The sequence below is a fragment of the Natator depressus genome, chromosome 26 (assembly GCF_965152275.1).
Source record: "Natator depressus isolate rNatDep1 chromosome 26, rNatDep2.hap1, whole genome shotgun sequence".
NCBI lineage: Eukaryota > Metazoa > Chordata > Testudines > Cheloniidae > Natator > Natator depressus.
The window spans coordinates 10,072,650-10,093,080 of NC_134259.1; the positions used below are offsets into that span (position 1 = coordinate 10,072,650).

General features: G+C 45.2%; 1 protein-coding gene across 1 annotated transcript; it reads left to right on the forward strand.

Moving 5' to 3' along the window:
- The first annotated feature begins 14,407 nt into the window (after positions 1-14,407).
- On the forward strand, positions 14,408-19,927 carry PRND (prion like protein doppel). The gene is made up of 3 exons (XM_074939904.1): positions 14,408-14,513; positions 15,713-15,785; positions 19,360-19,927. The coding sequence occupies exons 1-3, from the start codon at positions 14,408-14,410 to the stop codon at positions 19,925-19,927; spliced, it is 747 nt and encodes a 248-aa protein (XP_074796005.1).
- The last annotated feature ends 504 nt before the right edge of the window (positions 19,928-20,431 follow it).

Below are 20,431 nucleotides of genomic sequence, written 5' to 3' on the forward strand. Positions count from 1 at the left end.
GCTATCACTATCCCTCCCTACTAACCTGGGGAGCATTTGAACTGGTATCACAAGAGTTAGGTTATCCTATTTCCTTCCCCTTCCCCATCCCTGCTATTTTGTGCTTTAAATTAATTTTAGATTGTGTCTTGAATCAATTTGTCTGGGGGAGAAGGTGCACAGGGAAACAGAATCAACTGTAATCTTCCCTCCACACACACACACACACACACACACAAAAGGAAAGCTGTATATTGGGTCGGTGAAATATAAAGAACAAGGATATATAGTGGCCTTATGTACAATCACTGCAAACCTGATGCAGGACCCTATTTTCAAACCCCTGACTTAATACCTCCCTTTATATTTTTCTGCAGAGGTGGGGTCCAAACCAGCACCCCAAATCCAAAAACCAACACACTCTGTGGAAGTCCAGATCCAAATTTTACACCTGGCCCATACTACTAAAATGGGCTGAACCAAAACTCCAGGTCTAGAATGCCAGGACCCTGAAGGTTAGGAAAGTCCATGTAGGGATCTGAACTGTGTGCCTCGGGTCTAAGTCTAATCTTCTCAAGCACTGGGCTTTTCCTAACAGTATTAGTGTAAGTATGGCACACTTCAAATATTTTATGCGGTAATCTATTATGGATGTAGCTATCGGTCTTTGGTCTTTTCTCCCTCTAGTATTAAATCATGTGTGTGTTATATTGCAATTTATATAGAGGGCGGACTGAACTTTTATGACTTGTATAGCTGTCTGTTTTACTTATAAGAATCAGATGACGAACGTATGGCTTTCTAATGAACAGGGTTCAAATGAAGTGCACTGTTTTCCCCCCGCCCCCGACTTAATAGGGTGAAAATATTAGCAGCTGCTCAGCTGTGATATTATCGATCCATTACTTCAGGGGTAAGACTGCCAGCCACGAAATACTGATGCACAGTACTTCACAGCGGAGTAACTGGTTCTTTCCCCTTAAAGCTGCAAACCCGCAATGGATCAAGTCTGTGCATCTCTAATACCAGTGGACTCTGGCTCTCTCGCCCGATACATGCAATTCTTCATTAAATTCATTTAAAAAAAAAAAAAAAAAAACCAGCTTTGGATTTGTTCCCTCCTTGATCTCCCCACCTCTCCCCCCCCCTTTTTTTGGGGGGGGCAGTTGCTCTTCGCCACTGCGGTAGCAAGTGAAGCATGAAAGAAACACAAAGGTGGACATGTTCCCAGTAGCAAAAAGCTTACAGTCCTCTAGCTCTGTTCGTCCCAGTACTCTGGAAAGGGAGGATGCTTTGAAGCAGACCCATGTTTACATTTATTCACAAAACAGTAATTGACAACGATTGGTACCTCTTGAGACACTAGACCCGTTTTAAGATGCGGCTGCTTTATGGATGCCTGGCCTCTTGGGCCTAACAGGTTGGAATTGCACAGCTCATTATTCTGAGCCACTGAGGACGTGTTTACACAGCATTTTTGAGGTAGGGTGACCAGCCGTCCCGATATCAGGGGCTGTGTCTTACATACGCAACTCTACCCCCTGCCCTGAAAAACTAAATGTCTGGTCACCCTGTTTGGAGCAAGGCTCCCAGCCTGGGGATAGCAGGGCTGCACCAGTGCCCAAAAAGCAGCTGCCGCTCAGGCTCTGAAGTCCGGCCCCTCCTCAGACTTCAAATCTCCAACCATACAGCTATTTGTAGAGCGGTAGCGTGCGCCCCACTAACCCAATTCCCCCGTTGACCCAGCCTCATTCCAAACAGTTGCATAAACGTACCCTCCCCCGGACCAGCCTCTATCTGATGAGGCAGGAACAGAAAGAGTCATGTTTTATTCTCTCTCTCTGTGGCTAGGATAAGATGCTTCCTCCTTTCAGCTGCCGCGTTGACCTTCGTTTTCAGTTGCCTTGCCACATCTTTTCCTGCGGATCCCCTCAATTCCTCTCGCAGCCACTAACCCTTGCCCATCACGGCCTATCCAGGGCCAGATTCTAGACTGCAAATCCCTTCTTCCCATTGGGGCAGGGCTTAATTTGTAATGAAAGAGGTGCTGGGGCTCAAGCAATTTTTTTACATTCATAACTGATGCGGCAAGCCCAGAGGTGCCGGGACTATGAACTGCACCTGTACCCTTAGGTTCTCAAAAGGGGACAAAAGTCCAACCCCGCCTGTTACGCAAGATGGTTTATAAAAGGCAGCAGACGTTGAAGACAAATAGGGGGTACCAACCAGTGACAAGAACTGAAGCCAGGGGACTTCCAGGCTCCTGCTACCGTCACAGATGGATAGGACGGTAAGCTGGAAGATTCTAGAAATGGTAGGAAGTGCTTGTAGTGGAGAGTACTGAAATGCGTTTTCATCGGATAATATTAATGAGATGAGGCTGCCACCCCTTCACGGGCATTGTTTATCTGGCTGTCACTCTGAGCGACTGGGGGACGTATAGAATGGAGAAAGCAAGGTTTACCATCATGCTTTCCTCTCCCCACTGTTTCCCGAGACCCAGATCCAGTGTGACCCCCTTGGGCCTTTGCTGTCCTACTCCTGAAAAGCATCCTGACCAGACTGGGCAAAAGAGGTTTCTGAAACTGGGGCCATCTAAACTAACTTACTCTCTCAGCGCCCATAAGGGCCGTGAACACCCTCTTTAATGCCACCTAAGAGACTGTCAAAGAAGGGTGTCCCCTTTTAAACACAAAAGGTCTCAATACAGCAAACGTAAGAGAAAGGGCAGTTTGTTTTAGACAGCGAAAGCCTTACTTACTACTTTATATTTCAAATGCTTTAACTGCTTTTCTGTGTCTTTAATAGAAAGTGGTTGTTACACGGGGAGTCTCCAGCAATCACTTGACAGAAAAACTTACATTACTCCTGCCTGTTAAACGTTGTAACAACGAGCAAAAGTTTTATTAACATCTTATCCCGTCTCAGGTCTGACACCCCCCTGTATCCACACAACAATTCACAATCTGACCCTAAAGGATTTAGTGGGGATTAAAACAACCTAAAGAATCTTAAGTCTGAGCCATCTTTATGAATAAAACTGATGGCCAATCTGGTCGGGCAAGAAGCAGCGCACACTGGTCTGGTTAGTCATCTGGATAAAACTAAGTCAGAGTTTAAGACTAGAGGGATCACACCAAGGTCAACAAGTCTGGCCTCCTGTACATCACAGGCCAGAGGATAAAGAGGGGTGCAGTTTGGATGACTTACGTGATTTTGTTCCCATGAGACTTCAGCCAGAAATGGTGACTATTTCCCCAGATCAGCTCATCTCGCAAAAGATTAAGAAGGGACTCACGCATGATCAAGACATTTGTCTCCTTGGACCAGAAGCTTGCAAGAACAACCCTTTGTTGTTGGGATCCAGAGATCTGAATTCAAATACTCCCTTCCTGAAATTTGGAGGGGTTCAGATTAAGTATTTGTGAAAGAGAAATATTACAGTGCTCCATCATCACCATTTCAGCATAGCATTGGAGGCTACATCTACACTATGAGATAGGGGTATGAGTTCCCTGCTCGTGTACATCATGGCTAGCTGTCACTGAGCAAGCACGAGTATCAATAGCAGTATAGCCAAGGTAGCCCGGGTAGTAGCTGCTGAGCCATGAAACCCACTGGTTTCAGGCAGATGTGTCACTTACAGTGTAGACAGAGCCAGAGTTAGGATTTCATTTTTGTAGCTGAAAGGTAGGACACACTTTGCCATGAAGCTACTTGTATTCAACGTGACTACATTTGGCATATATAATTTTATAAGATGAGAAAAATCTACAAACTGCACGGGAACCCAGCTGCGGCCCCCCTCACAGGACAGAAGCATTCCGATTAACTGCATCCCAACTCTGTGGATGCGATTCCCCTTTTTGGCAATGTGGGGGAGAAGGGCAAAAGGCCCTCCATACACATCCCCCCTTGCCACCAGCCAGGATTACAGGGGATCTGCTGACACTACCACCAGCCTGTCCAGAAACCACCAAAACTGGTAAGTGTTTTGTTTCTCTCTCTCTCCGTCCCCCAGCATCAAGGCAATTTAAAGGGCTAGTACCACCCCGTCAGGTACTCTGGCCTACTGCCGCCTCACCCACTCAGCTCCCCATCCTCACGACAGCAGCCTTTCCAGGAAGGTGAAGTGCCCTGGGCTAATGACAAAGAAGAGGGTAAGAGGTGAAAGGGAAGAAATGCCTCCCCCACCCCTCAGACCCCAATCCACTCCCCCTGCATCACCCTTCATCAGTCACAGTTTCCATCCCGCAGGAAAGTCCACAGTTTTGAAGTTAGTTTTCGTTCTGCATTGGAACAAGGAGTGGAAAATCATGGAATTCTCTGTGGAACAGAAGAGTTCCTTTCGATAACCTCAAAATGCTTCTTTTCCACTTGAACATTTCAACTTTTGTACGATAAATAAATTTAAATGAAAACATCTTGACTCCTCCCCCAACCCAAAATGAAATTTTGTCCCATTCAACACGTGCCCATGGAATGTTTTGATTCTGTTGAATCACTGTTTTCCAACCGATCATTTCTGAGCCGATCTCCAAAGCATTTTTACCATTGAAAAAAGGTATTTTTTTAAAAAAAAAGAAAGGGTTTTTAATTATTTATTTATTTTTCTATTAAACTTAAAATTGAAAAAAAAAAAATCATTTTCCCTCCCCATTGACAAATTGGAAAAAAGGGAAAGGGACGTGGGAGGAGGGGGAAAAATGAAAGTTTTTGAAACGGGAAGTTTTCAACATTCAATCCTTCCTTTTCAAACCCTGTGGCATGAGAGGGACATAGAAATGTTCAAAATGTTTCACCATTTAAAAAAACAGAAAACCTATTTTGCTACCAAGCTCTAAAAGAGAATTCAGGCGAGAACCAGGATAATTAAACTTATACCAGAAAATAAAGGACTAAATTCTCTCTCCTTTTTTTAATTAACTTTTTTATTCCCACCCCAAGAAGAATCGGAAAAGGTTGTACGTTATGCCCTCCATTAGTTATAATACCACCACCATGTTCAAATCCAAACACCATTCTGAACTGAATTTCTCCAAAACGCAAAAACCGTCCGCATGGCGGAAGAAAGCATTTTTCCTCTCTGACGCAGCCGGTATTACAGAAGCCTCTTTCGTTTGTCCTCTAGATTTATTGAATGAGTCTCTCCATCTCTCCCTGGTTTAGTACGAGGTGGAAGACATCGCCTATTAGAATTCTCTAGCCAGCATGTCACTGGCTACATAGGTAAAAATCACCTGCCCTGAAATAGTTCATTGTCTAGATACTTTATTGTTGCTTTATCGCCATCTGCTGGTCAATTGGGGGTGAGATCCAGCTTTACAAACTTTCCCATGTTTCAGAGTAACAGCCGTGTTAGTCTGTATTCGCAAAAAGAAAAGGAGTACTTGTGGCACCTTAGAAACTAACCAATTTATTTGAGCATGAGCTTTCGTGAGCTACAGCTCACTTCATCGGATGCATCTTTCCCATGTGGGTCTTGTGCTTGGGGATAAGCTAGATACTGAATTAAGGAAGCAACAGACAGAAAAGGTAGAGTTCAGCCTATCCCTGCCTTGTCCCCACTACCTGCCGATAGTAAATACAATGATAATAAGCAGCACTCTGTGGTGTTTCAATGTTGCTTGTAATTATTAGAATTGGGAGCACTGGCTGTTGGGAGTCTGAAAGGACAAGAAACAGGAAGGAGGGAGGAGGAGTTGAGAGGCAGGGAGAAAGCTACAGAGGGTGCAGCAGCAGCTTGGTAAAGAGGTTGCCACTTTTGAAAATAAAGTCCTGTTGAAGCTTGTTAGTACCTTGCCTGGTTGATACAACACGCTCCATCCCCATTGTGCGGCTGTTGAACAGAATAAAAATACGAGCCTCGAAACTACACACCACTGAGGAGTCTAGTTTAAAAGAAAAGAGGATAAATATAGGACTGACAACGGTCATTCTAAATACCCCATCACATCCCGATTGGGCACTCCGATCCACACCGCTGGACCAATGCACCCGTTTAGGCTGCCATTTATTTCCCTGCATGGGTCAGCTATGCCCGCTGAGCCTTGACGGGAGAGAGACAAGACCAGTTTCAGGGGGAGGGGAGTGAATGCCTGTCTACAGGGCAATCTACAGCAAAAGATCCATCAGCTGTCTGCTTCAGAGGGTACAGTGGCATCCTTCAACGTGGGTGGCATCTGATTGCAAGTACCCACCAGGAGATGGCTCAAGGAGCAGGTCTTTGCTACAACCAGGATCAATGCCTTTCAAGAGGTAATGGAGTCTATTTAGTCTATTTAGATTGTGAGCTGTCCACGGCATTGGGGTCACGTTCTGCAATATATTGTTGGAAAACTAATGACACACTGGTGATGAGGTCCTGGTGATGTCAAGGAATTATGACGTGATTGGAATAACAGAGACTTGGTGGGATAACTCACATGACTGGAGTACTGTCATGGATGGTTATAAACTGTTCAGGAAGGACAGGCAGGGCAGAAAAGGTGGGGGAGTAGCACTGTATGTAAGGGAGCAGTATGACTGCTCAGAGCTCCGGTACGAAACTGCAGAAAAACCTGAGTGTCTCTGGATTCAGTTTAGAAGTGTGAGCAACAAGAGTGATGTAGTGGTGGGAGTCTGCTATAGACCACTGGACCAGGGGGATGAGGTAGATGAGGCTTTCTTCCGGCAACTCGCAGAAGCTACTAGATCGCACGCCCTGGTTCTCATGGGTGACTTTAATTTTCCTGATATCTGCTGGGAGAGCAATACAGCGGTGCATAGACAATCCAGAAAGTTTTTGGAAAGCATGGGGGACAATTTCCTGGTGCAAGTGCTAGAGGAGCCAACTAGGGGGGAGCTTTTCTTGACCTGCTGCTCACAAACCGGGAAGAATTAGTGGGGGAAGCAAAAGTGGATGGGAATCTGGGAGGCAGTGACCATGAGTTGGTTGAGTTCAGGATCCTGACACAGGGAAGAAAGGTAAGCAGCAGGATACGGACCCTGGACTTCAGGAAAGCAGACTTCGACTACCTCAGGGAACTGATGGGTAGTTGGCTTAACGGTGAAATCCTAGCGGATCTTAAACATAAAAAAGAAGCTTACAAGAAGTGGAAGGTTGGACATATGACCAGGGAAGAGTATAAAAATATTGCTCGGGCATGTAGGAATGAAATCAGGAGGGCCAAATCGCACCTGGAGCTGCAGCTAGCAAGAGATGTCAAGAGTAACAAGAAGGGTTTCTTCAGGTATGTTGGCAACAAGAAGAAAGCCAAGGAAAGTGTGGGCCCCTTACTGAATGAGGGAGGCAACCTAGTGACAGAGGATGTGGAAAAAGCTAATGTGCTCAATGCTTTTTTTGCCTCTGTCCTCACTAACAAGGACAGCTCCCAGACTGCTGCGCTGGGCATCGCAACATGGGGAGTAGATGGCCAGCCCTCTGTGGAGAAAGAGGTGGTTAGGGACTATTTAGAAAAGCTGGACATGCACAAGTCCATGGGGCCGGACGAGTTGCATCCGAGAGTGCTAAAGGAATTGGCGGCTGTGATTGCAGAGCCATTGGCCATTATCTTTGAAAACTCGTGGCGAACGGGGGAAGTCCCGGATGACTGGAAAAAGGCTAATGTAGTGCCAATCTTTTTAAAAGGGAAGAAGGAGGATCCTGGGAACTACAGGCCAGTCAGCCTCACCTCAGTCCCCGGAAAAATCGTGGAGCAGGTCCTCAAAGAATCAATCCTGAAGCACTTACACGAGAGGAAAGTCATCAGGAACAGTCAGCATGGATTCACCAAGGGAAGGTCATGCCTGACTAATCTAATCGCTTTCTATGATGAGATTACTGGTTCTGTGGATGAAGGGAAAGCAGTGGATGTATTGTTTCTTGACTTTAGCAAAGCTTTTGACACGGTCTCCCACAGTATTCTTGTCAGCAAGTTAAAGAAGTATGGGCTGGATGAATGCACTATAAGGTGGGTAGAAAGTTGGCTAGATTGTCGGGCTCAACGGGTAGTGATCAATGGCTCCATGTCTAGTTGGCAGCCGGTGTCAAGTGGAGTGCCCCGGGGTCGGTTTTGTTCAATATCTTCATAAATGATCTGGAGGATGGTGTGGATTGCACTCTCAGCAAATTTGCGGATGATACTAAACTAGGAGGAGTGGTAGATACGCTGGAGGGCAGGGATAGGATACAGAGGGACCTAGACAAATTAGAGGATTGGGCCAAAAGAAATCTGATGAGGTTCAATAAGGATAAGTGCAGGGTCCTGCACTTAGGACGGAAGAACTCAATGCACCGCTACAGACTAGGGACCGAATGGCTCGGCAGCAGTTCTGCGGAAAAGGACCTAGGGGTGACAGTGGACAAGAAGCTGGATATGAGTCAGCAGTGTGCCCTTGTTGCCAAGGAGGCCAATGGCATTTTGGGATGTATAAGTAGGGGCATAGCGAGCAGATCGAGGGACGTGATCGTTCCCCTCTATTCAACATTGGTGAGGCCTCATCTGGAGTACTGTGTCCAGTTTGGGGCCCCACACTACAAGAAGGATGTGGATAAATTGGAAAGCGTCCAGCGAAGGGCAACAAAAATGATTAGGGGTCTGGAACACATGACTTATGAGGAGAGGCTGAGGGAACTGGGATTGTTTAGTCTGCAGAAGAGAAGAATGAGGGGGGATTTGATAGCTGCTTTCAACTACCTGAGAGGGGGTGCCATAGAGGATGGTTCTAGACTATTCTCAGTGGTAGAAGAGGACAGGACAAGGAGTAATGGTCTCAAGTTGCAGTGGGGGAGGTTTAGGCTGGATATTAGGAAAAACTTTTTCACTAGGAGGGTGGTGAAACACTGGAATGCGTTACCTAGGGAGGTGGTAGAATCTCCTTCCTTAGAAGTTTTTAAGGTCAGGCTTGACAAAGCCCTGGCTGGGATGATTTAATTAGGGATTGGTCCTGCTTTGAGCAGGGGGTTGGACTGGATGGCCTCCTGAGGTCCCTTCCAACCCTGATATTCTATGATTCTGTGAATAGTATTAACACATATATTTCACAATGATATATGTGGTATTATGGATGTTCTCTGAGGTGGTGTTTGAAAGTCTGTATTTGAACGAATTATAAAACAGGTCTGCCCAGGTCTTGAACACAAAAGGAGCCTGGTCATCAGGCAGAGACAATGAAGACATGTTTACATGCAAGGTAAACACAGCCATCATGAGAGCAAGTGGGGACAGAGGACCACTTAACCATCTTCAGGGGGGAATGGAGATGGCACCCCCAGGAAACCTCTGCCTCTTGAAGCCAGGTCAATGAACTTAGAGTGGTGCATTGCAAAGTTTTACTGGATATTAAGGGAACCTCTAAGTTATCCATCACTTGAGAGGCTAAAGAGGTCAGAGCTCTCGAGATCCCAGAAAGATGGGGTTGAAGTCTCTGGAGGTTGATTTTTGGCGAGAAACCTGCTTAAGCAGATTGTAACTGGCTGAAATTAAAATTTTCGTCTTAGAAGCATATTCCTACTTTTGTTTGTTTGTAACGCTTTCTAAACTCTATCCCTTCCCTTTGGTATCACTTAAAGTATGTTTAATGAACTTGTTTTACTTTTTACTGTGAACTAATCCAGTGCTTTGATTAAAATGTTTAATGTTTAAGTGTTTCTTAACTCCAGTAAGGTGGTAAAGCTGCCGATGTAGTTTCTTTCAAAGGAGTGGCAGACATCACTTCTCTAAGGTGACACAACCCCTCACTGGTCTGAATTGCACCCCCAGAACTCGGTACCTGGTCAGGCTGCTTCATTTATGGTTTTTCCTTAGTCCCTTTGCCAAGTCTTATTTTGTAAACTCTTCATGGGGGATGTAAACAACTTACGACTTGATACACTTAAGGCCTGGTTTTCAACAGATACGGAGCATCTGCAGCTCCCATAATTGTGGGTGCTCAGCACTTCGCGAAATCAGGACTCAACAACAATTGCAACTGAACTGAGCTTATGCTGCAGTGGATGCAATGGACCAGGTGAAATGCAATTGTAATATTTGGACACCAGGGGAAGCCAACCCAGGATTCTGCTTCTTAATCAATGTAGATTGTTCAAAAGGAAGACTTAGCACTTCCAACATGTTTTACGGCCTGGGTTAATTCTTGGCTTCCATAAATAGAAATCTGGGCCCTGAGCCAGTGGCAGCAGAAAGTCTGCTCCGGAAAGTCACATGGCAAAGGGGTACTGTGGTGCAAGGTGTCACGGAGGGACCCAAGAGCCAGCCAGCACATCCCACAATGTGCGACCCAGGCTTTCCAGGCCTGTGCTTGAGTGTTTACTCTGCATTGTAAACTTGAGTTTACAAGCGCAGGACCAGGGTCTCACAGCCGCACTAACATGTCCATACTGTGCCATGCAGACCCTCTGACTCGGGTCTGCAACTTGAGCTGCATCCACACTGCAAAATGACAGGGCTCGGACCAGAGTCACAGCAAGACTCAGGCTCTGATCTCCCCCCGCCTCCCAACAGCTGGGTCCTAACCCAGGTCCTGACTGCTTGATGACCCGAGTCAGACTGATGTGTGTGTTGAAGGAAAGAGGGCTTGGGCTCACACCTGAAGTCAGAGCCTGGGCTTAGTGGGCAATGTAGACATACCCATGAGACTAGTTGTGGAGGAGCCGGGGTAGGCTGCCCGAGAGACACAAGCAGCGCATCTCCCAGGGGTAGTATTCCACAAGTAGGCTTCACCAGAACTTACAGCTGCCCTTCCCTGGTGGAGTGTCCCAGAGATGACAATGGTGTCATCACCATCTGGCCTCTCCGGGGGCAACCCATATGCCTCACAGGGCATCCTCAGCTTGCTTTGGGTTCTGGACCAAAGTAGGCAACGCCTAATCTATGTAATTGTGCAGTTGCATGCATGCTCCCTGCCTGCTTGAGTTTTGTCTCAAATCACAGGGTGAGCTCCTTGGTGCAGGGAATCATGCTTTATTGTGAGTATTTGCTTAACTCATTGGGCCCTGGTTGAAGCCTGTGGGCGATACTGCCATAAAAATAAATTGCATTTGGAATCTATTGCCAGCTACCTCTGATAGAGAGTTACCTTGTCAACACAGACCTGGGCTTGCTTAATAAATGATACCAGTTAGCCCGTCTCCAGTGCTTTTCATCAGTTGGTCTCAGAGGACTTTACAAAAGGAGGTCAGTAGCAATATCAGAGCTGGGTGAGAAACTGGTCCTGTCCCCAGGAAAATTTGAGATTGGAAAAACATCTGTTCCACATCTGGATGTAGCCAAGATCTTTCAAAACTTTTCATGAAAACCAGAGAGAGACCCACCCCAGAATAATCCACTGATGAGGCACTCACTTGGCATGTGAGAGACCCAGGTTCAAGTCTGTGCTCTGCCCAGTTCCCAGCTATGGGACTGAAGCACCTAAATACCTTTAAAAAAGGGGAGGACTTCTGACACCTTAGAGACTAACAAATTTATTTGAGCATAAGCTTTCGTGGGCTACAGCCTACTTCATCAGATGCATAGAATGGAACATAGAATAAGAAGATATATATGCATACACACACACACACACACACACACACCCCTTATAAGATAACAGAGTAAGAATATCTATCTTATAAGATTGTGTGTGTGTGTGTCATCTTCTTATTGTATGTTCCATTCTATGCATCTGATGAAGTAGGCTGTAGCCCACGAAAGCTTACGCTCAAATAAATTTGTTAGTCTCTAAGATGCCACAAGTCCTCCTGTTCTTTTTGTGGATACAGACTAACACGGCTGCTACTCTGAAACCTAAATACCTTTGAAACTTGAGCCCCAAGTGACTTGCCCAAGATCCCACAGGACATGGGGAGGGATAGCTCAGTGGTTTGAGCATTGGCCTGCTAAACCCAGGGTTGTGAGTTCATTTCGGGATCTGGGGCAAAAATTGGGGATTGGTCCTGCTTTGAGCAGGGGGTGGGACTAGATGACCTCCTGAGGTCCCTTCCAACCCTGATATTCTATGATCTATAGTGAAGCAGGGAACTGGACGAGACTCAAGTCCCAGGCTATTGCCTAAACCACTACACCATCCTTCCTCTCTATTACCTGCAGCAAAGGAAACTGAAAATGCTGAAGGAATCAACCGGTCAGCAAGAGTGTGATTCTGCACGGTCCTGAGCACTGTCAACTCCCATTGCCTTCAGCAGGAACAGAGGGTGCTCAACAAGTCAGAGCATTTGTCAATGAAAACCTGATCCAATCTCCATTGAGGTCAATGGAAAGAGTCTACTGAGTTCAGTGAGCTCTGGATCAGATGATCAAATTGGTGAAATTCCCTGGGCCTGTCTCTCGTAGGAGGTCAGACGAGAGGATCATAATGGTCCCTTCTGGCTTTAAAAAAAAAAAAAATTCTAAAATATAGTCAAACAATTTTATTTAAAATAATTTTGATGTTGGGCTTGATTCGCTACTGTCTGACACCAGGTAGCTCCATTGAAGTCAGTCGAGAATTGGGATCATCATCAAGCCTATATATATTTGTTCTGTGAAAGCTTCCAAGTCGAAAGGCCAGGGCCGGCTCTACCGTTTTTGCCGCCCCAAGCAGTGAAAAAACCTGTCGCCGCCAAATCGCCGCCGCGGCCGGCAGGAGAGAGAGAGAGAAGCTGCCGCCGAATTGCCACCGCCGCGGAAACTCTGCCGCCCCACGCACCTGCTTGGAACGCTGGGGCCTGGAGCCGGCCCTGCGAAAGGCAGAGGGGTGGGGGAGAGGACCGATATTTCTTTTGGCAGCTTTAGGTGTTCTGTCAGAACGGTTCATCTTTAAATCCATACCAGACACTGGCTGCTATGAAGATTGCTGCCCACTTGAGTAGTACAGGACAGGGCTAAAAGGAAAAATTAATAAAAATACTTTTTTTTCAAAAAAGCACTTACTGTAATTTGGTAATTATTGAAATTGCCGATCACATCCCGCATAAATGTGTTCTTGGCTCGGGGTTATGTTTAATTATTTCAGAATGACTAATGATGAATGGATTGGATCCACTGGAAATGAAACCTCTCAAGCTTTAAAAGTAAAAATAGACAGACAACATTAGGGTGGAGAGAAAGTCACAAGAGCAAGAAACTTCTTACATAAAGGCAGCGACATCATCTGTAACTCAGCTGCTGGGTGTGACTACGGATAGAAAGAGGAGCTGTGTTCAGTGCAGGGCAAATCTTTTGTAGCTCTTCCTCAGACAAAATTCCCTTCACAGGAGAGTCCTAGGAAATATGACAATTATATTCTTTCTGTGGGATTTTTTTTTTTTTTAACGCTTTAGCAAAGAGACAGTTCTCACGGCCTCATGTCTCCATTACAGCAACATCTTCTCTTTGGCCTTGACCACCATTCAGGGTGTAAAAAGAAAAGGAGGACTTGGGGCACCTTAGAGACTAACCAGTTTATTTGAGCCTAAGCTTTCGTGAGCTACAGCTCGCTTCATTGTCTGCCTTCGTGGGGTAGTTGCAAAGGTCATTTTCCTCGCCGATCACTGTTTCCAGACCATTCTCTGTAGACTCCCCTGTCTCCACAGCATCACACCCCAAATACTTGTCCTCCCATTAAAAGCCCTTCACAAGCTGTCCCCACGAGACCCATCATCATTCTCAACACTGCATACGAAGAAATGACGTTTCATTCTCCCCAAACTGGTGTTTTCAGAACTGCCAGTGGACCAAAAAAAAAAAAAAAAAAATCTGCTCTTTGACCAGCTCCGCTAAGGGCTACAGGGTAGGGACATTAGTAATTTTCAGTGCAATTCCCATGGATATCTAAAGCATCATCTTGCGTTTAGCGAAGGACAGAATTCAACGCTTTGAAATCCGATGCAATGATCAGAAGTATTGTAATTTTACACTGGAGTTTTCCTTTACTAGGAAATCCATTACAGCTCGGGTTAGCAGTTTAAATTACAAGGAAGGCAGAAAACCACGTCTGTTCAGCAAGAGAATTTGACGCTTAACTCGTTACACTGGCTGTTTGGGCTAGCAGTTGATTTATAAAGAGATGCTTTTACCTCTCTCTGTGTTTTATACTCAGCTATTAGAAGCTGGCAGGGATCTGGAAGTTTGGCTGGTACTAACCAGCTTACTGGGAACTGGGGAGGTGCTCCAATGCTTAGAGCAGTCTACTGGGAACCGGGACTCCTGGGTGCTATTCCTGGCCTGGTAATTGATTTCCTGTGTGATCTCAGGCCCAAACTGAGATGTGCCTGCTAATTTTCAGAGCAGAGCATGACACCCCTAAATCCTGAATTTAAGAGGCACTTGACACCCGCACCACCAAAATTAAGTCACTGGGAGGTCCAAATACTCTGTGCATGTGAAACTCATGTCTTGGATTAGGCACCTGGAAGTTAAGGGGCACATTTGAAAATATGGGGCTCAACCTCCATGTGCCTGAGTCTCCCCATCTTTAGAGGGATGTAACAATGCTCATGGAGGTGTGGGGAGATTTAAGTGTTACTAGTATGTTCTCCTACATGTGCATAGTGTTGGGGAAAGGAGCTACGGGTATTACGAATTGTCCGGAACACCGTAAAACCACACTTTCAAGATTATGGCCAGTGGACTTCATTTCTGGCACACTCTGCATTTTCCGCGTTCTTTGATTATTTGCATTCTCGCAATTCTTTACTTGATTATATCTTCTATAACACCAAGCAGCATCCAGGAGACAGAGAACCCCTGTTTCAAACCCAAAGAACTTGCTTTGAGCCTGCCATTTGCTTGACTTCGAGGAATCTTTATTACTAGAAAAGCTGTATGAACCTAGAGCTTCCATGCCCAACCAGAAGAGAAGAAGTTCTTGAACTGCCTCCTGTTGGACACATGATCACATAAGTCTTTTCTGTCCTGAAAATCTGATTCCTAAATGTCTTGCACTTAGTTGTGCCATCTCTAACCATCTAGAATTCAGTTTCTGAATGAAAGATTTAGTTTATTGTAGAGATAGGTCCCAACTAATTCCTGGATCCAACCACCCCCAATTTGTCAAAGGCAGGTGAAAAGTTTGAATCATGCCGATGGCCTAACTACGTAGAAATGGACCAAACCAGAACCCAAGATCAAAATATCCCCTTTCCCACCTACCTCCCAAACAGAAGTGTTGAGATTCTCGACACAATCTGTGTTTACCGTGTGTGTGCTTATTGGAGATGGGCCACAAATCAGAAGACAGATCTGAATGCTTCGCAGAATTTAGGGCTTTTCAGGAGCCAGGCCCCAAATTTTACAACTCAGATCTGCGTGGAATCATAGGACTGGAAGGGACCACGAGTGGCCATCCAGGCCCCTGCACTCATGGCATCTATCGATCGATCTTAAGGTTTTATACGGCACCCATCATCACAGTAGCTGAGCCTCTTTTTAGGCACGATCTGAACTCGGATACTCAACCCAACTGCCCTGGAAGTTTGGCCAAGTTCAGATGCAGATCGAGGTCTAGATATTATTTGTATTGCAAGAGCACCTATAGGCCCTAATAATGGATCACTGTGCTGGGCACTGTACAAAAAGTCTGTCCTTTTCCCTACAGAGCTTACAGTTCAAATACAAACTGCACAGCTCAGTTCATCTCTAACATGTACAGGAAAATGGAATATTTAACAAGAGGCAATTCAAACCTTGAAGGGGGAGGAGGGGAGGGGAACAGATGATGCTCTCAGACACTCAGAGAGAAATAATTTGCCATATTTGGAAATGAACATACCCCACCTACTGCTATATAGGTTGAGAGAGTCAGCTTGGCAGCTGCTATCGAGACCTGCACTTCCCCCAAAAAACAACCTGCAACTCTCTAGCAGAAAGGTGAGTGATTACCCACATCCGGCACAGATCTTTATCACTTATTTTCATTCGTGTTTGCATAGGATTTTGCCATTTACATTTGTTGTTTAAAAACCTCTCACTCCGTCCTGTATTGTGAATTGCAGAGCTATGTAACCATCATTTGTTTTCAGTTACTCCTAAGTGACCTGGATAAAAGGGACTGCTGATGGATCTGCAGTAATTCACGACCCAAAGGCTGATCTCGAAGCAAAAGGAATTGCATTGATGTAACAAGGACCAGAATTCACTTCAAGCTATCTTATCTGGATGATTGTTAGACATGCTGTCAGATAAGTTACCTGATATCTGCACGGTGAGATCCTAAAAGAACTGTCTGTTTCTTCCAGCCCAAGCAACGTTTATTGCTCTGGGATATGAAAACTATCATAGATAATGTTTTTAATGGGTATAGTTGCATGTTGGACCCTCAATGACCTTTCCATTGAGTTTCCAAACCTTGTATCTATAGATGCTTTTCCTGGAAAGGAAGAGAGTTCTATTCATCTGCTAGTTTAGATAGAAGCAAATCTAGAAGTATGTAGTACCATATTGACGGGGAAAACCACAAAGCACCTACCAAAAAAAAAAAAATGTATCTGGTGGGTTTCGTTGCTGAATTTAGCCTCACAGGGGGAAAAAAAAAATATATCACATTCACAAGCTTGCTTATGCTTGTGATTTCTTCTTTGGGCTGAATGGTCTGTTTATGAACGAGCTAAATCCTTCTGTTCTAACCCAATCCTCACTCTCCTAGTATTCCCACCGACTCTCAGTCAGAGTTGTGCCGGAGTAAACGCTGCATGATTTGGCTCTACAGAAATACACCGGCAGCACTGCATTCCCCCCTCAATAATACCACCTTGCCTGTCTCAGGATCCCAAAGTGGCTTACCATCATCCACTGCCACCACACACCTGCAAGACAAGAAACAAACATGGAGAAACTAAGGCTCAGGGAGGTTAAATGATGTACCCACGGTCAGAGAAAACCAATGGGAGAGCTGGGGAACAGAACCCAATTCCTCTGCTCAAACCAGAAGTCAGGAAAAATAGGAAATGGTATAGAAGCATCCACCCATTCCATCTTCTGTGTGTTTCAAACTAACCTACAGGATACATATACACGATACTCTATCTGTCTAGGTATTTAAAATGCGCCCATCACCCTGATATCTACACGGTCGTCTCTTGTTGATCTTTCCATTCTAGCCTGCCACTCTGGTGAGCAAGATTGGTTGGCAAAAAAAAAAAAAAAACAACCCCACCCAAACGTAGACATTTGAGCCAAATACATGGTTGTGGGTACATAGCTAAGAGGGAGATAGGAGAGGGAGAAAAAGAGTGCATAATTGCACACATTTTACTTCCTTTTTCTCTTTTATGTGGAGCCTTCGGAGACAACGCTAAGCAGTACATCTGAGTACCCTTAGCTGGGTCCACAGAATTGATTCAATGAGGAGCTTGATTTGACAGCCTTTTTTAAAAAAAAGTTACCCACAGATTTCTGCGATGAGTAAAACATCCACACACTCTTTCCACAGGAAGAAGCTGTAACGTACTGTGGAACAATTTGTCAGGGCTGCAAGCTACGAACCTTGCTCTATGAGCCTAGCTGGAAAGCGGCTACTTGTTAGTTTCCACTGAAAGTGAAGCCTTACAAAAAGGCAACATCCTGTGATCATCAAAACAGCCTTCTTATTAGCACAGAATGAGTTGGGACCTGACGCAAAGCCCACCCAAGTCAATGGAAGGTCTCCCATTGGATCAGGTCCTACATGCTCAGAAAACTCTATTTCCACACCGTGAGCATGAACAGTTTCAAAACTTATTATGATGGATCCAATGGATTGATTTTTAAGCAGATTCCCCCCACCACCATTGATATCAATGGGGGGGGGGGGGAAGAGTTCTGCTTGATATCCAGTGACACAATATGGGTTGTGGCTATTAGTTATTTCTTACCCCAAAGCAATTCCCAAAACACGGTGGGTTCCGAAGTAAACAGGGTTAGGTGGAGAACAGCAAAGGGTCATTAAAAACTAATATGCACCTGATCCAAAGCCCATTGAAGTCAGTGGGACCAATGTATTCCTGGAGAGCCCTGTTCAATATTCTTCGTTCTCCTTTTGCAGCATACAAAGAACGCTCTTATGGCAGCCTAGTTCGTTAGGCATTAATTCCAAAATACTTAGAAGTTAGAAAAGCCCTGAACTCCCTCCTTAAATCTCAATGGGGAAAAGCATCTAAATCGCCGAGGTCATTTTGAAAATAGCAACCATTGACTTTAACCTATGCCTCAGTTTCCCCATATGTAAAATGGAAATATCGCTCTGGCTACTTACACAAAGGTACCTTTGCCCTGCAGCTGAACTAGTACTTTGAAAGGACAGGTCAGTCTACTGCACCGTGCAACTGCCGCTCTATCTTTCGTGCTTAAATGGCCCCCACTACTTTTGTTTCTGGGCAGGTCACAACACCCCTGTGGGGCAGGGCAGTGTGACTATCCCCATTTTACAGGGCCCAAAGATGGAAAGTGATTTAATCAACTCAGAAATCTGTGGCAGAGCAGGGGAATTGAACTCGGGTCTCAAGTTCCAGGCTGGTGCTGTAACCATTCAACCATCTTTCCTCCAGCCAAAAGGAAGTATCTGGCTGCTCTTACACAGCCTCTGGGTAATACTGGAGGCTTGTGATGCTTCATTATAAAGTCCTTTGAGACTTCTGGTTGAAGAGCACCATCTACGTATGATTATTTGTCACCTAAATGTTGGCAGCTGCCCCTGGTTGTTTTTCCCCATTCTTACCCTGGCAGTCAAACGGCTCGCCCAAACTGCATAATGTCATGGAGTTGACATGCTGGAGAATTTGGATCCAGAGTTGTTCCCCCTCCTCTTCCAAAAACGGTTGGGGAGCATTTGGGACAAGGGGGTTGGTTTTGTCAATTATAAAGTTAGGAACCTTTGCAAAATTCAGGTCTGGATGCAGGCGAGGATTCTGATCCCCTCCAAAGTTTACAGGGTGTTGGGATTGAGGCCATATCTGTAGGAAATAGATTAGGGTATTAAGAATGACTATTAATCCAAGGAGGACATTGTGGAAGTGGAGAGGGTTCAGGAAGAGCCGCGAGAATTATGAAAGGATTGGAAAACATGCCTTATAGTGACCGACTCAAGGAGCTCAAAATATTTAGCTTAAGAGAAAGTTAAGGGACATCTCCATCACAGGCTATAAGTACCTGCATGGGCTCTTCAATCTAGCAGACAAAGAGCATAAGAAGATCCAATGGCTGGAAGTAGAAGCTGGACAAACTCAAACTGGAAATCTTTTAAAACAGTGAGATTCAACGGTAAATTGTCAAGTTGCCAACCGTTCTGGTGGATTCGCCATCAATTGCCATTCTCTGAGTCAAGCCCGGATGCTTTACTGAAGATATACCATAGTTCAAACAGGCGTTATTTTAGGGCTGTTCTGTGGCCTGTGTTCAGCAGGAGGCCAGATTAGATCATCACAATGGTCCCTTCTGGCTTTATAATCCAAATCTCTTCCCCTTTCAGATCCTCCAGAATGGGAAGGACCCGGATGGTGACCTGCTGGATGGCTATGCTTTTGCTGGTGCTCTGTAGCGATATCATCCTTTGCAGGAGGAGCTCAACAAGTAAGAAAGCAAACCAGAATAAAAGTCCTCCCCCCGTTAATAAGCCCAGCCCGCCATCCAAAAAAGAGCCTGTGAAGATTCCAGGCACACTCTGTTACACCGGCCAGTTGCTCGACATCAAACTAGAGCCCGAAGATGCCAGATATTACACCGACAACTTCAAAAAGTTCCCCGATTGCGTTTATTACCCTCGGTGCTTCCAGTCTCTAGAGGCGAATGCAACCAAGGATGCGTTGGTTAGCGAGTGCTTTAACGTTACGGTGAGTCTGACTGAAAACAAACTGGGCCTATCCGAAGGAAGGAATGCCACCAGTGCGTACGCCAGGGTCATGTGGCGAGTGATAAGCCACTTGTGTGCAATGGACTTCTGCTGCCAACCATGCAGCCTCGCTCTGTCCATCCACGGTTCCTTTGGTCGGGTAGCAATGCTTTGCCTCGTGAGTTTTATTTCTCTTACCGTGCAATGAACTTGCATTGATTTACTGGCAACGAGGGCGTGCCTGTCAGTAACTATTTACCTTTTATGATTTGTGTACGTTAAGCTTCCATAATTCTTTTGTTATTTTAACCAAAATCCTTTGTGCGTATAAACTCAAGTGGCATTTATCTATTCTATCAAACTCATGTGCTTTGTTTTACACTGGGCTAATGTGTGTCCAAATAAAAGGAACATGCTAATCTTTTAACTCCTTTAACCTAGTCCAGAGAAGGATTCTGGATTCTATAGTAATAGACATTCTTATTAATATGTGTTATAATAAACAAGACCAGGTAATATACAGGGTGCGTATGATCCAGTTATGTTCTGTGATTGATATTTGTTATTGCAGACTTTTCCTGTGCTGAAATAAATGACCCACTGAGAGATGTTGTTAACTCATTAAGAGCTACCGGTTGCCACAGCTGTCAGTAATAATGTCTGGATTATAAATCCCCTTTAGTTTATCAGTCAGGTCAAGTGCGATAACCAT

What these genes read in the sequence shown, in the direction of transcription:
- PRND (XM_074939904.1), top strand. Translation starts at nt 14,408, where the DNA reads ATGCTCATGGAGGTGTGGGGAGATTTAAGTGTTACTAGTATGTTCTCC. An exon ending in TACGAATTGTCCGGAACACC is followed by an intron (nt 14,514 to 15,712) that starts GTAAAACCACAC and finishes ATATAGGTTGAG; the next exon opens with AGAGTCAGCTTGGCAGCTGC. An exon ending in TGCAACTCTCTAGCAGAAAG is followed by an intron (nt 15,786 to 19,359) that starts GTGAGTGATTAC and finishes TTCCCCTTTCAG; the next exon opens with ATCCTCCAGAATGGGAAGGA.